General features: G+C 37.8%; 1 protein-coding gene across 1 annotated transcript in view; it reads right to left on the bottom strand.

The window, feature by feature from the left end:
• The window catches only part of RETREG1 (reticulophagy regulator 1), a 63,772-nt gene extending 43,164 nt beyond the window's left edge, over positions 1-20,608 (bottom strand). The window contains exons 1-3 of the mRNA XM_039714872.1: positions 20,379-20,608; positions 6,567-6,673; positions 4,744-4,774 (exon numbers count right to left, since the gene is read on the bottom strand). Coding sequence (XP_039570806.1) covers positions 4,744-4,774; positions 6,567-6,673; positions 20,379-20,608 — 368 coding nt within the window. The remainder of the gene's footprint in view (positions 1-4,743; positions 4,775-6,566; positions 6,674-20,378) is intronic.
• Positions 20,609-20,640: the final 32 nt, after the last annotated feature.

Below are 20,640 nucleotides of genomic sequence, written 5' to 3'. Positions count from 1 at the left end.
TTGATATTAATTTGACCTTCTTAAGTTTGACCACTCAAGAAATTAAGGTATGCTTCAATTCCTGTGGATATTCTAATAGATCTACTGACTAGAGAAGCACCAGATTTCAAAGAAATATCACTAGGATAGGAAGAAATAAAACAGCTTTATAATGAGGAAGAGTAATTTATCAAGTGACCTTTTCCAGTGCTATTTTAACAGCTGTCACCCATTTTTAAAAAAGGCAAGATACCTGTACAGCAGTTCCTCAGAAACAGAACTAGATACAGGGGGAAAAAAGTGCTACAGTGGTACCATCCCTATGGAAGGTTCAGCTTATCTTCAGTTTTAAATTTTAAACTTAAAATAGCACTAAATGACTCTATTAGAAAAAACAATCACAGGTCTTCTTACATAGACACATTTTACATGTGAGACAACAAGCATTCTGCATTCAAGTTATGGCACTGACAGCTGTCACCCATTTTTAAAAAAGGCAAGATACCTGTACAGCAGTTCCTCAGAAACAGATATAGATATAGGGGGAAAAAAGTGCTACAGTGCTACCATCCCTATGGAAGGTTCATAAATAAAGTAATGCTATGCTTGCTTTGACTAATCAGCAGCTCTCAGCAAAGATGCAGGAGGACCAAAAAACAAGTGCCACAAATTAACAGCATTTTCATTGAAGTACTTTGATTTCTGATACTTGGAATGTACATGCAGCAGATGAAATACACAATGCACATGAACGTTGAGAAAATGTAAGTTTCAGAACAGTCACAATCAGTAATTCACCCTCCAACTACCAAAAGTTTCCCATTTTACTATAAAACTCATCAGAAATTGGTGCCACCATTTATGAAACATTCTACTATGCTGGTGACTGACTAATATTAATTTTCAGAACCAGAATCACATAACAAAAAAGTAGGGCAGGAAACTAGTCTGTTCAGATAATTTTGCTACTACCTACATCTGTTTCAATAAACCAAACTGTGTGTAGCAATTTTGTCAGGCACTAGAACTGGTCAGTTCTGCAGTTAAGCCATTAAAATAGCTCTTAGCACATTTTTGGCAGATGCCAACTAGCACTTGCCAAAGCAATCTAAAGGAGTTTCAAAGTTGGCACAGACTAGAAATCCTTTCCTGCCTGCACACAGCCATTCTGCATGGACCTTAAGGCAGTTACAAACTATGGATGCAGGGCTGTAGGGCTATGATGCCAAAGAAAAACCATGCACACATTTAATTTGTTAGAATAGAAATTTATCAGAATAGGCATTGTCTCTCACTGAAAGTATCACAGATCTACCACATTTTTTTCTCTGTAAGTTACTTAAGAGCAGGTGATTCTCTGCTGGATATGGGGATATATTTGGCACATCTTGCTCATATATGATAACATGAAAACAGTTTTTCATATCCTATTTTGAGTAAAATGAAAAGGAACTATGAACCCAGCCTCAACATCTTAAGCAGTTCTTTCAATTTCTACGTAATCAACAGGCACATTTATAGGAGCATTCAGAAAAAGAAAAACCCACCCACAGTGCAAACAAATGCAAAGTCTTTATGTGAACTTACAAAAGTCTTTATGTGAACTTATAAATTAAAGGTTGGGTGCAACAGTTGAAATTTCATTTTGGTTAAACAGCTTCTCTTAAAGCTGCCTTAAGGCAGAGGACTGTGAAGTGTCTAAAGCAATATCTATTTTTAGGGAAGGCACACAAGAGCCAGAGAACTGGAAACCACTAAACACTCATCTCTGCTCTGTGCAAACTGTCAGGAAAACTAACAAAGGACATGCATGCCAGTCCTAATGGAAGCTCTAAAGGACATCGTATCACAAACCTTCTGTCCTTTCCAAAAGTGAACTTGCTTTTAGATGAACACTGTGCCCATAAAAAAATCACATGGATTTCTGAGGAGGCTTTCAACAAGGTCTCTCATCAAATGCTTTTATGGAGCGTAAGAAGCCATGACAAATGAGAGGAATTATTCTGGTAGACAGAGACCAGCTGCAAGGATTAGCAGAATTTAATCAACTATCACATGATTTCTTGCAAAAAGGCAGATGAGAAATGTGAAGAAATTCAAAGCGAAAAAAAACCCAACAATTCTTAAAGTCATATGGGCTTTAAGCTGATCTTTACTACTCAGGACATTACCTTGAAGTGATTATCCATGAAAACATGGATCCATGAAAACATCATTTCAGAGCTTAGTAGAGGTTAAAAAAACCCCAATCACATGTTGGGATTTATTATGAAAAGAAGAGAGGGACAATGTATAGTCCAAGGATCTCCCTGAATGCTATTTGTAATTCTGTCTCCCCAGCAAAAAGGGGGCACAGAAATGGAAAAAAAAACGCAGAAAAGCACAATGAAGACATCAAATCTTGGAGAACCTCTATTTTAGGAACAATTAAGCAGTCATGAACTGAAGAGACCAGGTCAAGACAGAAGTTTATAAAAGTCACTGATTGCTGGAGAATATTAATAGAGAGTAATTGCTCAGTATTTCTTCCAACAAGAAAAAATGTAGGAAGAGCTTACAAACTATTATAGAGCAGTAAACAAACAGAAGACTGTTCACAAAGCACGTGGTTCAGTTGTGGATCTCTGTGTACAGGATGTTGCCAACAGCAGAAGCTTCTAAGAACAAAAGCAATGAGACAAATTCACGGAAGGTACACCTAGAACAGCATGGGAGAGGGGTGGGGGTGAGGTTCAACTGGAAGCTGCTGGGAAAGTACACCAGGAGAGCCTTGCAAGCTTGTCCTGCTTTAATACAGGACATTACCCAAGGTCATGTTTCTCCTGGCTGGATCCCTTCAGAGAGCAGATGCTGGGCTAGATGGACACATACAATGCTTGTATTATATTACCCAAAGGCATGAGCTATGGTGAGCTCATCAAATTCTCTTTTTCACTCTCTGCATTGTCTCCCACAGAACAGCAAATCAAGGCCAGCATTCTGAACAACTGAAAACCTGAATCCAAGATATTTAAAGTACTATTTATAGTCTTTTCCATAAAATCAACTATTCTGGTTTGGTTACCTGATGAACTAGGGAGTAAAAGAAGAAAAATGTATCAGACTGCAGAATTATTTTTTATGGAAACAAAAGGCACTCAAAACCCTATGTTTCCTTTCACTTCACAAGCAATTTGGTTTTCTTTGCCTTCCTCTTCTTGAATGTAAACAGACAGGTAAAGTCAGATTCAAAACCCTAAAAGACAGTAAAGTTTATGTAAATTTCTCTGGCAAATAACAGGAGGGAGAAATGAAATATAAATCACACTAATCTACTGTGCGGCAGGAATGGCTTCTCAATTAAATTTTTTGAAGCACTGTCACTCTACGCAGATACATGAAGTAGCACTAGCTATGGTAAAAGCATTTTACTCTGCTCAGTTTATAAACTAAGCTGTCATCAATTCCATACAGCTCCATTTTATACTTACAAGATTTCATACCTGTGGATGTTAAGAGGTATGAAACTGAACAGGAGCTGCACATCTGAACTGCTTTCTGTAATTGCTATGACATTGATACCTGTCTCTAGACAACAAAACAGAAGAACAAAACACAGCATCTTCTCTTTTTCAACTCTGCATTACTGTTTCTTCAGTGTCAGGCTATAATACAATAGTGTACCAATGGATATGCTTTCAAATTATGTGAGATATATAATAAATCCTGGTGGTCTGTTTAGAAGAATAATGCCTTAAATATGCAGCCTTTTGCTCTGAAAATTGATTGTCTGCAAATCATTTAGACATTGATTATATTGCTGTTGTGCTTAAGGAATGGTGTTCCCCAGTTCAGTGTCCCCACTGAAACACTCCAAACCGTACACTGCTCGCTCACTTCCCCATCACCCCTTCCCCTGTGAAGGGCTGGACAGGAGAACTAGAGACAAAAAAGGTAAAGATCATGGGTTGAAATAAGAATAAGTTATGAGAAACAGCAATAAGAAAGAACAATAAACAGTAACAGCCACAATATCAGAGCGGAGGTGGGAGGTGAATGATTCACACATCACGTGTAAACTCCCAACCACACCTGACCGTGCTGCCACACTATGTGACCTGGAAGGGACTCCTTCCCCCATCCCTGCAAAATGAGGAGAGGTGCTAGAGAATAACCTTTGAGTCCTGGCCCCACCCCTTCTGGCTACTGCAAAAATTAACTCTGTCTTGGCTGGAACCAGAACAACTGCCAACAAATTAAAAAAATTATATACTCTACAGTAATATGACATAAGCATTTGCCTAAGACAGGCAAGTTAACAGGCTTCAAAATTATTAATTTCTATTCATATGGATATCAACTGATATTTATTTGCAATTATAACGATCAATCACTTATTTTGACTTAAAGAGAAACCCCAGCTATCTTACCTACTTCTAGTCAGAAGCACTGGTATAAGTGCTAAAACTTCTGTAAGTTCTCAAAGTTACCTCCTTCTGCTTTTCAAAGAAAGCACTAATTCCAAGAAAACATGAAGCATGATAATCCCAGTGTAACAAAAAGCATTTCTAGAGGTTTTCTGATATGTTACTATAGACTTTAATAAAATTCAAATCAAAAGAAAGAATTTATTAAAAATCATGAATAAGCACAAATAAACTTAGAAAATATTTTAAGATCATAATAATTCAGCAATTTATTAGAAGAAAACATTAGAAAAAAATTCCAGGCCAACTATACAAAATAAAGTAATAAATAACCATGCATTAAAAACAAAATACCTACTTGCCAGTGATGGTCCTCCATAGCTGCGCACCTGCAATTGTAAGAATGTAAGATGAAACACAATGCACTAAAACAGAAAGAATTTTATTTTTTATTCATAGTGCATATTCTGAATTGGGACAAAATTACTAAGGAATTCTCTGTATCAGTCAAACAGGAAAGCTATATCACCTTATAGTAACAGTTCTTGAATTGCTTTCTGTAAACTTAACATACAGTTAAAATCATTAATGGAAAAAGTCAGGATCCTCTATGGCTACATTTCCACATGGAAGAATGTCATGCAGATGACAACATAACTTTAACATGAACTTACCCTCTACTTCTACACACTGACAACCACTCTACATTCCCCATGAATCTGTAATAGTCTTGCCATCTAGTGGCTGGCTGAAAGCACGAAGCAGCTATACAGATGTGATACACTGGGAAGAATTTTTTCTGCTTCCTGGAGTGGCACTTCATTGATTTCTATTCATTACCACAAGACTCCTACAGTATTACTTCAAGGGCCTGGTTTTTCTTAAACTCTGTCTACAATGGCATCAAAGACATTAGTAAAAGAAATGAGTTTACTACTGTAAGTATTCTATAAGCTAGGAAGCAGAGGTATTTCTAGCCTCATCTCTAAAATGAATGGTTAAATAATCACCAAACATCAGAGTGGTACATCCTGAATTTGGTCACTACAAAAATATTATTTGCAGATATGAGTAAATTTACGAATTTATCATTGCCTTCCATCTATCAAGGTATTCAATGTTTGTGGTAATTTATACAGTACAGAGCTTAAAAAAATCAAATTCTGCTTAGCTGTATAAGTTGCCCTCTGGGCTTGCAATACTCAAGCAGGAAACAGAATGGTACCCAAAACTCCCAGAAAAGGGAATGGCAGTAAATCATTCTTCAGAAAAGGTAGCAAATACCTGTTGTAACTAAGCAGGGAACAACTGGCTTTGGCAGTCAGAAATTAAGTGTTAGTACATCACAGAGGAATACTATGCTTCTCTGACATCTATTTCCTGCTTTTGTACTATGTTCACGGGATTTTTCATATACTTTGCATGGGATTTTACAAAAAATAAAAGGCAAAATAAGAATCTTGAAAAAAACAATCTTCATGGCAATGAAAATTAAAAACTTATGATGAGCATTTTGTCAAAGACTTTTCAAGATGCTAATGAAGTACAGGACGGGAATTGAAAAAAAATTTCCAAACCACCAGACCAGCCAACAATCTCAAAATCCCTTTCAAAACTGGTTGTATTCACATAAGACTTTATATACTCTGGACACTAAATGCCATATAAAGTAAAAAGAAAATAGCTCACTTCGTATTTCAAGTGTGCTAAGATAGGTAATTTCTCTATCTATTTAAAAATTTCACTGATATATATTGGATGTCCCAAAATTTCCAAAAATTACATGATTGGAATTACATGTTGCAAGAAAATTACGTTTTGGAATTACATGTTGGAATTACATGTTTGGAATTACATGATGGAAGAAGTTTGAATGTCTAGGAAAACTTTGTATTTTAGAAAACAATGCAATTTTTCAGACCTAGCAGTTAAGAACAAGAATGACTGTCCACTCCTAACAATCACGCTCATCTAAGTGCTAAACCAAATCTCCTAATGCCCTCCCTATAAAATATAGCAAAACTTCATTGAAAATGGCAGTAGACCATCACAGATCTACTATCACTCTCTAACATTAGCTGATACTTTTACAATAATCATAATATTGACCTGGCTTTAGTAAAGAATTAGCATGCTCCAAAGTACAGGTATTCAAGCATGGAACTCTATCAGTACACTTACCTTTTATCTTTGAGAATACCAAATCCTTCATTATCTGAAGAATTAACACTCCAAGTATTATAAGGGAAGTCAGATGATACACTCTCCAAGGGGTCAATGCAACAAACCTAGAATATCAAGAAGAAATAAGTGTCGAATACTTCAAAACTCATTGGAAGCATGCAAAAACTAATTGCTGCTACTAATACTGAAAATAAATAGGAAGAAATAGACTCGGATTGCAATAATTGAGTTCAGTTTCTCCCCACAACCTTTCCATAAGAAGCAAATATTGAGAGCTCCAAGCATTGCATTTAAAGATATGAAGATTAAACACTGAGTTTGTAGTAGATTTTTGTCCATACTTTTATTTATGCACAGAGAAAATAAAGAAAAAATATTTTAATTATTGCATAGAAAGTACTAGTTTTAAATTAACTTTTGTTTCATTAAAACTAATTGTCTTGGCACAATGCACAAAGAAAGGTTAAAAATTATCTTTTGCTTCCTACAGAACCTATGTTTAAGCAAGATTTTTATACAAATTCTTTCAAACACAAAGATGAGGTAAATCTATATAACAGCATAACACTGAAACTTGTCTTCACAACAAGCTTTCATGAATTTTGGTTTTAATTACATAATTTTTTAGAACGTGTCTAGTCAAGTCAAACAGACCTAGACTCAGAAAGTATGAATTACAATCTCATGCATTGCTGACTTTGCTATCCAGGTGTGTTTGGAGATAAGCTCTTCTATCTGTTTTACTGGCAAATATCTTAACTCACAAAAAAAGGGTGTGAAGTAAAAAGAATTAAAATTCAACTAAATAAATTTAAATTTTAGTTTTAAAAAACTAAAAATTGGTTTTGAACACTTTAAATCATTGATCTGAGCAGAAACAGTGAACAAGTAAATTTTTCAGAGTAAAAGCAATTAACTTTAAATAGTTGAGGTTAGCCAAAACCAGTAAGAAGCCACTATCCAAGGCACTGGATCAAATGAGAATACCAACAGAAACAAAATCCTGCAAAGCTGGGATGTTTGCAAGAAACCTCTCATATTTGAAAACAGGGCAGCTGGCTATCCAGCTTCTACCCAGTTTTTGCTGCAGAGTTTTTCTGCAAGAAAGAGGGGGAAGGGGACTGAAAATAGTAGCAAACATAGCAACTGCGGGAAGCCAAGAGGTATTCTTTAAGCACACTTGGAGTTTTTAGAAAGAAAACTGACTTCACAATATTTCTAACAAGCTCAGGACACACTACTGTAGCAGCAAACTGCTCCAATATTCCTTGAAAACCTCAAAAAGAAAATTTCCATTTAAAAGAATATCCATGCCACTAATTTTGACATTTAACACAAACTCATAATACCAATCACCCTGAGCAGACCAGTATATGAATTCCAATACAAACACTAAGCTCACTCTGAATGTTTTACCAAATATAAAGGGGTTTTATATCTGTAGAGAATTTGAATTATAAGATTATTCTATAAAATAAGTGTATAAAATCAGCACCTTTGTATAATTCAGCCAGCTCAAGAAAACCAACAGAGAAGTGTAGAGAAAAGTTATTACAGGGCAACCTCTATCAAAACTGCCCAATCATAGCTCAATAAATCAAAACTTCTAACAGCTTTGCATCATGTTGTCCTACTATTTTTCTTGGTTATATTATTCAGCATTAAAAATCTTTGATTGTGTTTAAGTGTTAAGTTCCACTGCATGAAAGACTTTGTTTAGCTTACTTAATTTACTGATAATGGGCTGGGGGAGAGATGTGATGCTGTACAAAAAAAATCAAATTAAGAATTTTTCATCCAACTTCCAGACAGCAGAAGTTTATAACAAATGCAGAGCTTCAAACTGTTTGGGCTTAATACCATGTCTGTTCTATAGGGTCTTAATGGTGCTTGTGCATGAATGTTTATAGAATCACACAGAAGGCCCTGACTTAGCAATTACCATTGGCCACACTTTGATGGTCTCAAATACGTGCATCAATACCAGAATTTATATAAAAATGTGTGCATGTGTGTACATACACACACATTTTACTAGCTTTTCAAGGTAAGATCAGATACTTACTGAGAAGGCTTAGTGTGTCTTTCAAAAAATGCACAAAACATGTTTGACCTACTTTACGCTCACAACTAAACCACACTGTTAGTTTCACTGCAATCACAGCTGTCACCTGCTGTTAAAAACAATTGCACTAATGCGGACCAGGATTAGGAAACAAGGATTAACAAGGTAGCATCCTCTCTGAAAGATGCTTCCAAGTCATGTCATTCCACCTTCTCAGTACTGCAGTGTCCCTGCTCCAATGCTTGAGGAAAAAAACTGTAATCCAGTTGAAGCAGCTAATGCAGTCACCAAACAAGGACTCTTCTTCGGAGAGCTTTGAATTATTCTGACTGAACTTCCCATGTTTTAGCATTATTAGCTCTTTATCTAGACTGTGATGTTTGCAAGAAAGACCATCCCTTATGAATTCACTCAGACAGCTTGTGTCAGTCCTCAGGCGCCAGAGCAACACAGATTAGAAAAACTATTTGTGAGCCATATGTCAGAGATCTGCATCCTTGAAGCTCTTCCTGGTGAAAAGCTGTTAAGGTCCCCTTGCACTCTTCTGGTATGTATCAAACATAAGCTTATCAAACAGTTAGCTCAACATGCAGGGATCTGAAAACCACTTATTATGCTACTACCACTGTCAGGAGTCAGAATTCTTCTAGGAATTATCAACATGATGCATAGCAACAAGACTAACAGTTTCTGTAAGACTTCTGCTTGTTAATAAAAGCTGGGGCATTTTTTCCCCTTTTTTTAAAAAAAAATAACAGATTGTACTCTCAAGCATTTCTAACACACACATATCTGACAAAAGTGAAAGGCTCCAGAATGAATTCTTCATACACTGCACTCCTTCTGTATTGTAGAAGAATGCTATATAAGAAAAGCTTACTGAATTTGTTCTCTTTTTTAAGCAATAAAAAAACAGACTCAAGTTCAAATTGTTTAATTTCTTCTACAAGTGGTGCAGAATTAAAAACCATTACTGGACACATAACCAAGATTTGTTTCCCCTTTGAATTCTGCAGTATTTTGTGAATATTTTTGGGGGGGAACAGAGGGATTAAGAAACAATGTACAGAATAATGCATTCCAGATAAATACTTCAGCAGTTAACAGGACAGCTTGCACAACACGGGGAGAGAAATTCTACTGTAGGCAGTGCAGGACTGCAAAAAACCCCAGTCATGAGGTGCCCAGGACTCAGTCCCTGTCACTGGCTGAAACAGGCCAGGGCACAGTGAAGGCCCTCACTCAGACACAGCCCCAGGGGTGGGATATGGCTACCTGGCTTTGAGGCTGCAAGAAATACCTGCTCTCTGCACTGATGGCAACAGCGGCCTCACTGTGAAGGATGTCCCCTGGTCCAGAGCACTCAAGTGAATGAGCTCCTGGATGTGCTACCTGCATGTGCTAAGCAGGTGGCAGACCACTATGAGTAGGACTTTCAAAAGCTTAGTTGCGTAAGAACCCGAGCAATGTGCTCCAACTGGAGCTTATTTGAGCAAGCCAGACTAGCTGACCTCCAGCTGTCCTTCCATCCCACATTCTTCTATATAGGAAGAATGTAAGTGTGATGGAGCCAGCCTGCCACTCAATTCCACTTGTTTTGAGCTGCAAGCCATACTAGAGACCTCATGAAGCCCCTACAACCTGAATAGTAATTTCATTCTGTGATTATTGTAGGCTATTAGAAGTGGTTGGCAAATATTTTGTGGTAAGATGCTGACCTTAGACCTTAAAGGCACAACAATTTCTGTTCTGGACCTGATTATATTGCAGCTGTTCTGAAATTATTCTAAATTAAACCAGGAAGAATCAAAACTTGAAAACTTCCACAATTAAAAGTGAAAATCCTTCAACTAAATGATGGTGAACCTAAAGATAGAAAAGTAGCCTAAAATACCTGCTCCTTCTTGTCTTTTCTCTGGTTCTTTAAAGCATCAGATGGTCATTTGTCAATACTGTCAATTTGTTGTATCAAAAAGCAGATATCTCACAGTGCACCAAAATTGTCCCAGAGCACCTGGGACAATGAACTGCACAAACCAGATTGTGCAAAGTTATTCAAGCGTCATGAGCCAGGTAAGAAATTTTGATGGTTAACAACATCATACAATATTACAGTCAGTAAACATAATAAAACTTACAGGGCATGACAAAAGCTATTTTAATTGTATCATGAGATACAGGGAAGGTGCAGACCTACCAAATTGTTTCAAATGTTAAATAAATCAGTTTGATTCTTTCACTTCAGCTGTTAAGGTTTTGGGTTTTTCACAACACATTCTAGAGCTATGAATGAGTTTCATTTTGTAAACACAAAACATAAGAAAAAATTTAATCAAAAATTAAATTATTTAGACTATCAGCAGCCAGTGCTAGTTATTTCTGGAAAGCCTTAGCAGGCACATTTTTAATAGTTATCTATCCCTAGATGAAATCCAGAGATAATCACATAAATAAATGAAAGCTGTCAATAACACAGATGTGAGAATGGAGCTTTGCTTCACCATCAGCTTTTATGACACATTTATTGGCTGCATGAGTGACTTGTGGACTTCAGTTCTATGTTCCACAAACTCATATTTACATCTTAAAACCAGAGGCCAAACTCTTCAGAGTAATTCCGTGGAGTTCTAAAGAGCACAGGTTGGTATATAACTGTTTCCTCATAAAATGTTTAGGTGAAAATCCACTGACACCTTCCCACCAGAGCTTTCCACGGAACCGGTCTTCTTCTAATCAGACACTGATAAGCAAGCATGGCCTATGACATAAACCACATAGAGAATGGCCCTCGCCTGTGGAGAGGAAATATTTCTAGTGCACTTTGAGAATACTGAACTGCTAATTTCAAAGCTACAAGTACTTTGCTCTTACAGAAGACCACCTAACTCTGTTTCAGACAAACATCTACAGTGAGGGCATTTGGGTAAGGAAAAGATGTGGTAATAACTCCTTCCTGGTGGTAACTGTTTCCTCTTTGGAGCTGAATGTAGACCATTCTTCCACACTTACTGCTGGAGCAATCAAACACCTGTGTGGTTGCAAAAAGTTCTGATGACTGTCTCAAGCAAGAGCTCTGGGGAAGGGGAAGAGAGCTTGTTTTGTTCTAATTACAGCATGATGTACACTGCCTGAACAACATTTTTGAAATACATGGTAAAGGTAGTATCAGAAAGCTTGTGTCCTTACTGATCAGAGGGTCAATCATTTTATTCGCCCTCCTGTGAATCAAGAAGAAAAATATATATATTCAACACTATTTTATTTACAGGTAATTTAATGCTTAAACTCTCCTAACAGAAAAACCATCCCAAAGCAGGTTTGCGAATCCTGCTTTGTATGTCTATTAAATTTACAACTTTTATGTGAAATGCTCTTCTATATAAATGATTTTCATACTCATAGAACCTCTGTAAATATTAAAATGCTTTATCTATGTATACAGAAATCCAAGCCTTGAGTACTCAAATCATTGGAAGTCAGAACTCAATAATCCAGTATTTTTCCTATTGCTCCTTTAGTATATCTTGGTATTGTGGTATAACATTAGCTGACAATTAAGGTTACTCACTTTTCTCCTGCCCTGGTGAGATGGGAAGGAGAATGGAAAGAAGTAAAAGCCAGGGCTTAAGAACACTTTAATAACTCAAATAAAGTTAATAAGAGTAACAATAATTGAAATCTGATACAACAGAAAGAGAGATTAATAAAATCCAGGACAGGCCAGTGATGCACAATTCCAGTGCCCAGCCCAACCTGATCAGTGATGGGCAGCTCCTGGCCAGTTCCTCCCAGGCACGACACACTGTAGTTTGGAATATCCCTTTGGCCAGCTCAAGTCAGCTCTCCTGGCTGTGCTCCTTCCTGGCTTCTTGTGCACCTGCCTGCTGGCAGAGCATGGAAAACTGGAAAGTCCTTGACTTTCCTGAGCAGTAAACACTGCTCAGTAAACATTTCAGCAACAACTGAAATATCAGGTTTTTATCAACTTTGTTCTCATACTGAATCCAAAATACAGCACTGCAACACTGTATCAGGAAGAAAAATAATTCCATCCCAGCCAACACCAAGACACCTGGTCTGAGCCAAAGTATTTAGGTAACTGTTTAAGAATTATAATGCAAAAATCCCTTCCCAATTCCTACACAAAAAGTAGATTTTCACTTAAGTCAGAGGAAGTTATGCACACTTTTTTGGTAGAATGTCTTTACAGAACAGAATTTAGTACAATATTATTATATTTATATGATATTTAGCTTGCATGTCTGAAAAATACACAAGAACTGGTACAGCAGATTCCATGTTGAATAAAGGGAATTACATGTAAAAAACCACATCTGTATATGTTCTGTCAAAAATTTTAGAACGAACAAAGGCTTAAATTCAGTCTAAAAAACCTCCCCACCCTTCCAAAAAGCACAATTTGTTGAATAAAATAGTTTCAAAAGCATTTACTCCACATCTAATGTTAATTAACATTTAAAATATGCACACTAGCACTCTGGGTGCCTGGCATTTTGAACTTAGAAAGCTGCATATCTGTTTAGCTGAAAACCTGTGAAATGTTGTAATAGAATGCTTCTTAAAAAGATGTACATTAAAAATGTTTTAGATCATGTCTAATTTAGTGGAGAAAAAACTTCCATAAAGACATAAATTACAAAGAAGGACCATTTTTCACTTCAAGTTTTTCTTTAAATAAGAGAGAAACTTAGGTACTTGGGATATTTCAGAGTAAAATGAAGCACTGAAAAGCAGTTGATTTGTAACCTATGTGCCAGCTAGCAAAGAGTGTTCCATTGGATAGCACCCAGAAATCTAAAAATTCTATCACTAGGTATATAAAAATAAACATATAATTTAAAAAAATAACCCTCAGGCAAAAAAAGCATGCTTGTTATTCTAAAACTTGGATCATTTTTTAAAATTCTTTCTTTGTTAAGACAAAGAAAACTCAGCCATCAACATTTTATTCAAAGAGCTTATTTGTCAGGTCTCATTGAAAAGATTAGGATCGTATTTATTCAGCCAGAAAGCACGGACCAAATCAGTTTTTCTTTAGAAAACCTTCTAGAACTTACTAGAATTCAAAACATTTTGAATCATAAATAAACCTCTTGTCCTAAGAAACAGACTCCTAGAAATTTAAATTACTATTACAGGCATCTGTAGAAGGGGTAGTTCTCTGGAAGGTCTGTGCACAGGTTTCAGGGCAAAAGCAAAGACAGCTGGACATTGCTAACATAACACATAGCATAAGAATTCAATTTGTGTATTTTCTCTACCCCAACTCAAGAAACCAGCTCTTAAACTTAAAAATAAATCTAAATAAAACAAAAAATAGTATATGTTCCTAAGAAAAAACTAGAAAAAGTGTTCCAATGCTTTGCATTTAATCACCAAAGATAAAATGTGCTTATGAACTGGTACATTTGGAAGTGTAGTGGTGGTCTGGAAGTTAATAATTTCACATTGCAAAATTATCTCACACTGTTTGCAAGAAAACCTCTTGAGGAATTCAGCAGTTAGAATCATGTTTCAATATTTGTGCTTTTGGATCAATTTACTGCAACCTGTTGCATTCAGACAGGCACATAAAAAGCACTCAAGAAGGAGAAAGTTTAAATTACCTAAATGACATACCTTCTGAGTCTACCATGACATCAAATTCTACCTTTACCTCAATGAAAAGAGGGGACGGTATTTCCACGGAAGTTAAAATTATTTTGATTTAAACACATAACATCAAATAACCTTGCTTCCTTTGTTTTTGCAGACAAATGCCCAGATGACCTTAATTAACCTGCGCTCTGGCAAAGTACAGAAGAAATCTTAATCCCATTTTCTCATACAGTACCAGCAGTTTGAGCAGTAGCACCTCTACCGTGCTGCCCTAAATCTCCTTTTCTTTAATGCTCTCATTAGTCCTGTAACATCTACCATGGAGCATAGCATGTCCCTTTAAAACATCCATTGTTCTCAAAATTCTACTTACTATTTGAAAGGTCTCATTATTTTGAAGCAATATAAGAAGAAATTATAATTTCTCTCTTGAAACAACTGCTTTAGACACAGCATATGTATGTTTCAGCAAGACAGAATAAACACAAGCCATGCTGCAATAATTTCTGTTCTCCTTTATTCTGGATTTCCATCTTCCATTAAGTTCTCATCCTAGATTTGATTCTAATTTTTTCAGTAATGCTTGCTTTTCCTCAATTATCCCACTTGATTTCTTTTCTGACTGATCCTGATTTCATCTTATTGGTTGAAAAATGCTGTCAGCTGTCCAGGTTTTTATGTAACACTGTCTGGCTCTTAAACAATGTCAATTTTCATTCCTGTAAACTAATCCCTCAGCCAAAAATATGAAAACTGTCACTAAAAAGCTGTTAATGGCTTTTAATCATTTTTGTTAACTAAATCAAATTAATTTAATTTTGTGCTCCACTTTTCTAGTTCCAAAGCCTTCAAAAGTTTTCATAATTTGTACTGGAAAAGTGAACATAAGACTAAAAATGCCTGGTTAAAAACAAGTAGACCCTAAAATTATATCACACCTTGTGCTGAGATTGGAATTTTAGCTTTACTTGAGGAAGACTATTTTTGAATATCACCCCTTTTGCTAGGAAGCAAAAAGCAACAAACCACAAACATCTGTTCATGCTTAAAGAAATGTCAGCAATTTGCTGTTCTATAGCTAGGTGTAATAAAAGAAAATCTCAATACCAATAAGTTACAAAGACTTAGCAAAAGGCAGCAAATTAAATGTTAAGCACTATCAGACTAGAAGAAACAAACTAGCAACCATGTAAGAAACCCATTCACATGAATGCACAGTGAATTTCAAAACTGTCTATGCCAGTATTTTTTTCCTATTTTCTGATAATGAAGGTATTATCATTACAAAATAATAATGTCAATACTTAACCTACTGTACTATTCCTGCTTGAGTAATCAGAGACAAACGCTTATTAGAATTTAAGGGAGGAGTATTCACTTGTGTGCTATCCTGACACTTTGGATTTCAGGAAAGTAACCCCAAGACAACTACGAATGTAGCTCTAAGATTTCCTGTAATGAAGACAGCCAAAGACCAAAATTTCCCACATTCAAAATTCACTTAGCATCTGGGTGCTATAAGGAAAAATCTGTATGCGTTGTCCTGACTTGGAAGATATTACAAATTTAATTAAGTGATCTGAAGACCAGCATACTACAAACTGGACTCAGAATATCAATATCCAGCTTTACTCCAATTCAGTTAATTTTCATGTATTTTCTTTATGTTTTGATTTTAAATATTTCTTTTATTCCAATTAAGGATGTCTGAGTAGGTCCCCTAGACTACATTTCCAGTGATAGCCACAGTCAGTGCTGACAGTGAACAAAAACGTACAGTCCACAAATACACAGAACAGAGCTGCTGCATGTGTTTTCTTCTTGTAACAAAGAAGAAAAATGCAAGCATACATTATGCATGCACACTGCTCTCTAAATGGGCAGAAATCTTGATTTATATATAAGTGAGGTATAGTAGTGGTAGTATTTACAAGTTGTGTGCAAATACATGAAAGAAATCCTTAATTTAGTACTGTTTTCTTACATTGAAAGAATAAATTAATGAATGAAAAGTACTTTGAGATCCCTTCATGGTATACTTCATCATCTCTGCCGAGCAGAGATTTCAAGTAAGAAACACTTTAAGAACAAGTCTTAAAGTGAACTGGATACTTTAAAATAACTCGAACACTTCACTAACAACTCCTGAAACAAATTGGATACTTAAAAACAAAACACACCAAACCACTAAACTCCAGAGGTGTGTTTTGTTACTAACATTTAAAGAGCAATGAGATTTTCTGTCTGGAAAATACACAATCTTTACCTGATGCAATGCACACAGACAATTCAGATATAAGCAATACTGTTTTCTCTCTTGATTGTTTCTCTCAGAAAATGGAAATATACACTATATCTGAGACCAAACAAACAAACAAAAAGTATGGGTAGGGATGGTGATGAAAGACTATTTTTTAATGGAAAATTAGGCCTGCACACCTGTCTAAATCAAGGACTGATACTTGTATTTTACACAGTTGGTCAGTTACTTTGTTGAGTCAGTACAATAACATCATGTAACATTGTTAAAAACAGACCTGCAGTAACATACAAATACACCTTCTGAGGTCAGAAGATATATTAAAATCCTCAAAAAAAAAAAAAAAGTATTTGAATTGGTGAAGACAATAGCAAATAGGGTAATACAAAAAATTCATTCCACAAGACAGAAAAAGAGAAAAGATCTATTACATCTTAGTTTTTCTGCTGCCTCCCTTCACAAAAAAATCCTAGGGAAATCAGGAAATTGGGCAATTGGTGAACAGATGCAAGTGGTGTATATAGGGATGACCTTGCAGACATGAATGCACTTTAGTTTGAAACATTTATCTGCAGACAGAAAACATGTATTTGCAATAGATAACTGCAAACTACAAAACACATGGAACAGTACAAAATTACTGAAAATAAACTTGTCCCTGTGACCTTGTAGAAATTTAAAATTACAGACTGGGAGAACAAAAAGCTGTCACTATCCCCTCTATTCCATACATTCAGAGAATAATAATTAGGATAGAATTCTAAAAATCTAGGACTGAATGTTAATATTTGGATAAGATTAAACCCAAGACTGAAAGTTATCAGTCAACAGCCTAACACTCAGAACACCTGGAGTGAACTTCTGGCACCAGCACAGAGTTTCCCTGCTCTTGGTCCAATCACTCACTTTTTCAGTACAACAGGTGTAAAACGGGGGGAAAACCAGCCTAGTTCTCCTGTGTTATTCTGACTTCAGTCTGCAAACTATATACAGCACAAGAATCTAAATAATATTTCAGATGGTTAGGTGCAAAATAATATAGCTATTTAACCCTTGTTCATTTTAAAGATTTTTTGTCAGGTTTATTTGTGGCAAGAGGCTTAAAGCTGCTCATGGTGAAAAAATAATGGAGGTGGTAACTGAAAAATGCTCTTTCAGTAGCCAGATTTGTGTCCTTTTTTTTTACTATTTACTTTTACTATTCTCTTGGTAAAGAGTCCACAATGATTTGTTAGGAATATTAAGAAAATCAAGGAAATCAGAATGAAATTAAGTTAGTAAATTTCTTGTACTTACAAGAACAATATTTTAGTCATAACCATCAGAAACGCATTTATAAACAGTACCATGGCTAAGAGATTTTTTTTAACACAAAAAGGCTACAATGAAATATATTTTTTTTTAAATCCTGTGACACCAGAGAAACAATTAACTCTCAGCAGCTCCTACTGCAACAGTTTACACACTAAATACTTTGATGGGTGAACATACAAGAACTAAACTAACCGTGAGGAAAACAGTCCCAACAAAATTAAATGGATGGGAGGAAGGACCTGGTGTTGCTTTTCCAAAATTCAGAAAACTATAAAATTCAACCTCACCTCCCCTTTCTCCTTCTTCCACCAATGCTGCTGCTGCTATAGTGGGAGAAGTCTCCCATCCAGCAATACAGACATATGAACGCCGAGATATCCTGATCAGAGGCTGCATGCACTGGGAGCCCCCCTATGGGGCATGGATACTTGTAGGCACATGACAAAGAAAGAAAAGGCACATGGAACAGCAACTAGGAAATGCTCCTTCTACCTATAGGCTCCAGCCAGCTTGGGAGAGACTTCACAGGCAGCAGGGGTGGACACTTGTTCCCAGTCCTGAAGAAGCTGTGACTGTCTGAGTCATCACAAACCAGGCTGACCAGCTGGATTGCGAACAAGTAAAGGAGAAGCAGCAAACACACTGCGCTGCAAACACTCACGATCCCAATACCAAAGCACGGAAATGGAAATATGACCTGAGATTTAAATGACTTTAATTTTCAGAGTGTCAGATTTCATAGGTTTTTTACCGAGGTCTTTCCTTATGTTCTCAAGCCACAGAAGTTTACTGGTCATCCTTCCTGCTTCTACACATTTCCTTGTTCGTCTGCACCTCTCAAAACTCCCTGGCACTAGGATAGCGAGCTTCCTTCTGAGGTACAATACCACCAAATTAAAATGAACAATCTGTGCCCTGACTTTTGCTGTTCCAACTCATTCTGAAAGCTATGAATTTTGATAAAATAACTTCAAGTACTGGTCACAATAACAAGTTGCCAGTAAGACTAACAAAGGTGACTTCTTACAGGCATTGAATAATGCAGGCATTTTATACCTTGCTTGGGACAAATCTGGAAAAAAAATAGCCAAGGGGTTGCCCAGCAGCTATGATTGCCTGAGACTTGGAAATGTATTCTGCTAGATGTTGTCCCTGAAAATTTTATCAGAGCCACACTGAAAAGAAATATAAAACATTATGACTCTTCCAAATGGCTGAAAGAACAGGTGACCTCTGAAGTATGCGGAAAATGAGAGCAAAACCATGTAACTTTCTCAATGAAAGGATTTACCATGGATACCTAAGAGCAAGATGGATAATAAAAGTCAACCTAAATTAGACGTCACGCACACTCTGCTTCTGGAATCAAAGAGGATAAAATGATTTTGAAAGATTTGCTGAGATTTTCTTGTGCAGCACAAAGCTCCAGAAAGTCCTTTTTTATGACTTCGATCTCATTTTAAACATCACACTGTCAGGGTTATAAAGAACCAAGAAGAGTTTGCTATTAATCCACTGCACTGCTTGTTTACCTTTCTTATTGCTTAAGAGGAAAGGAGGCAGTTCTAGCCACAGGAAAGGAAACACTATTCACTCGTAAGAGCCTCTCCAGTATTATTAGTGCACTAATTTATAAATTGTTCTACATGATCAAGCAGGCATACAACAACATTTCAGATCAGAAAGCAAAAAAAATAGGCATTGGCAAAACCTGAGATCACGGGAAAGCCCCGAAGAAGTTTCACATAGACAACTTTTTTGCTACACAAATTAACAAAAGAGACATGACAAACACAACAATGAACACATCCCTATGTTAATCTCTGGGGCTTATTCAACTAAACAGTCTCTGACTACAAAAAGCTTAGTCCAAAAAGAGAACTGGTGCACTGCAGTAACATTCTGGCTGTGCCCACTTGACAAAGACTCCACTAAGTAGGCCACCAATTTGGAAAAGCACATATACTCAAAGTGAACTCCAAAGTACTGGACCAGGGCATCAGCACAGCACAGCCGATGGGCTCGGGACCTGATTTCAGCAGGCTTCAAAACTCTGCACAGAAATGCGGGCCCACGGCTCCTCTCGGCTGTGACAAACGCGAGTTCTCGGGGGGGCTGTCCTGCAGCCGCCCTGCTCAGCTTCCATCTGAGACTCCTCATCATCATCATCATCACCACGCATCATGCTGCAGGATATGGGGGCAGAACGTGTGTGTGTGTGTACGAGGCCGAGGGTGAAAGAACCCGACCAAGCAGATGCACTGGCCATGGCCAGACCCGGAGCGGCGGCTGGGGGCAGGGAATGCCGGGGGGCAGGGAATGCCGTGGCGCAGGTGAAGCGAGGAGCAGGACCTTCCTTGGCGGGGGGCGCGGGTCAGCTCCCCGCCAGGGCCGCTCGGGAGGGGCGGGCAGGGGGCCAAGGCTCCTCCCGGGGGCCGAGGGAAGCGCGGGGCGGGGGAGGAGACGCCCGCTGCGGGCGGGGCGGGGGCTTTCCCATCCCGGGGGCGGTCCCGACCCCGGCCCCGCGCCCACCGCGGCCCGGCTGGCTCACCAGAAGAGCAGGTTGGCGCAGACGAAGCCGCCCAGGCTGCGGAGGGGCCGCTCCCAGCTGAGCGCCACCGCGATGCAGCAGCCCACGGCCAGCCCCGTCTCTCCCAGCACCGCCGCCGCCCCGGCCCCGCCTGACACCTCCGTCGGCTCCGTCTCCCCGGGCGCCGCCGCGCCTCGCTCCTGCGGGGCCTCCGCTTCGCGGGGCTGCGTGGGAACCGCGGCGCTCGCCATGGCTCGGTGCGGCCGCCGGGCTGCGGCTGGGC

The sequence above is a fragment of the Passer montanus genome, unplaced genomic scaffold, assembly GCF_014805655.1.
Source record: "Passer montanus isolate IOZ18808 unplaced genomic scaffold, ASM1480565v1 scaffold31, whole genome shotgun sequence".
Lineage (NCBI taxonomy): Eukaryota > Metazoa > Chordata > Aves > Passeriformes > Passeridae > Passer > Passer montanus.
This window is presented reverse-complemented; position numbering and strand designations above follow the sequence as displayed.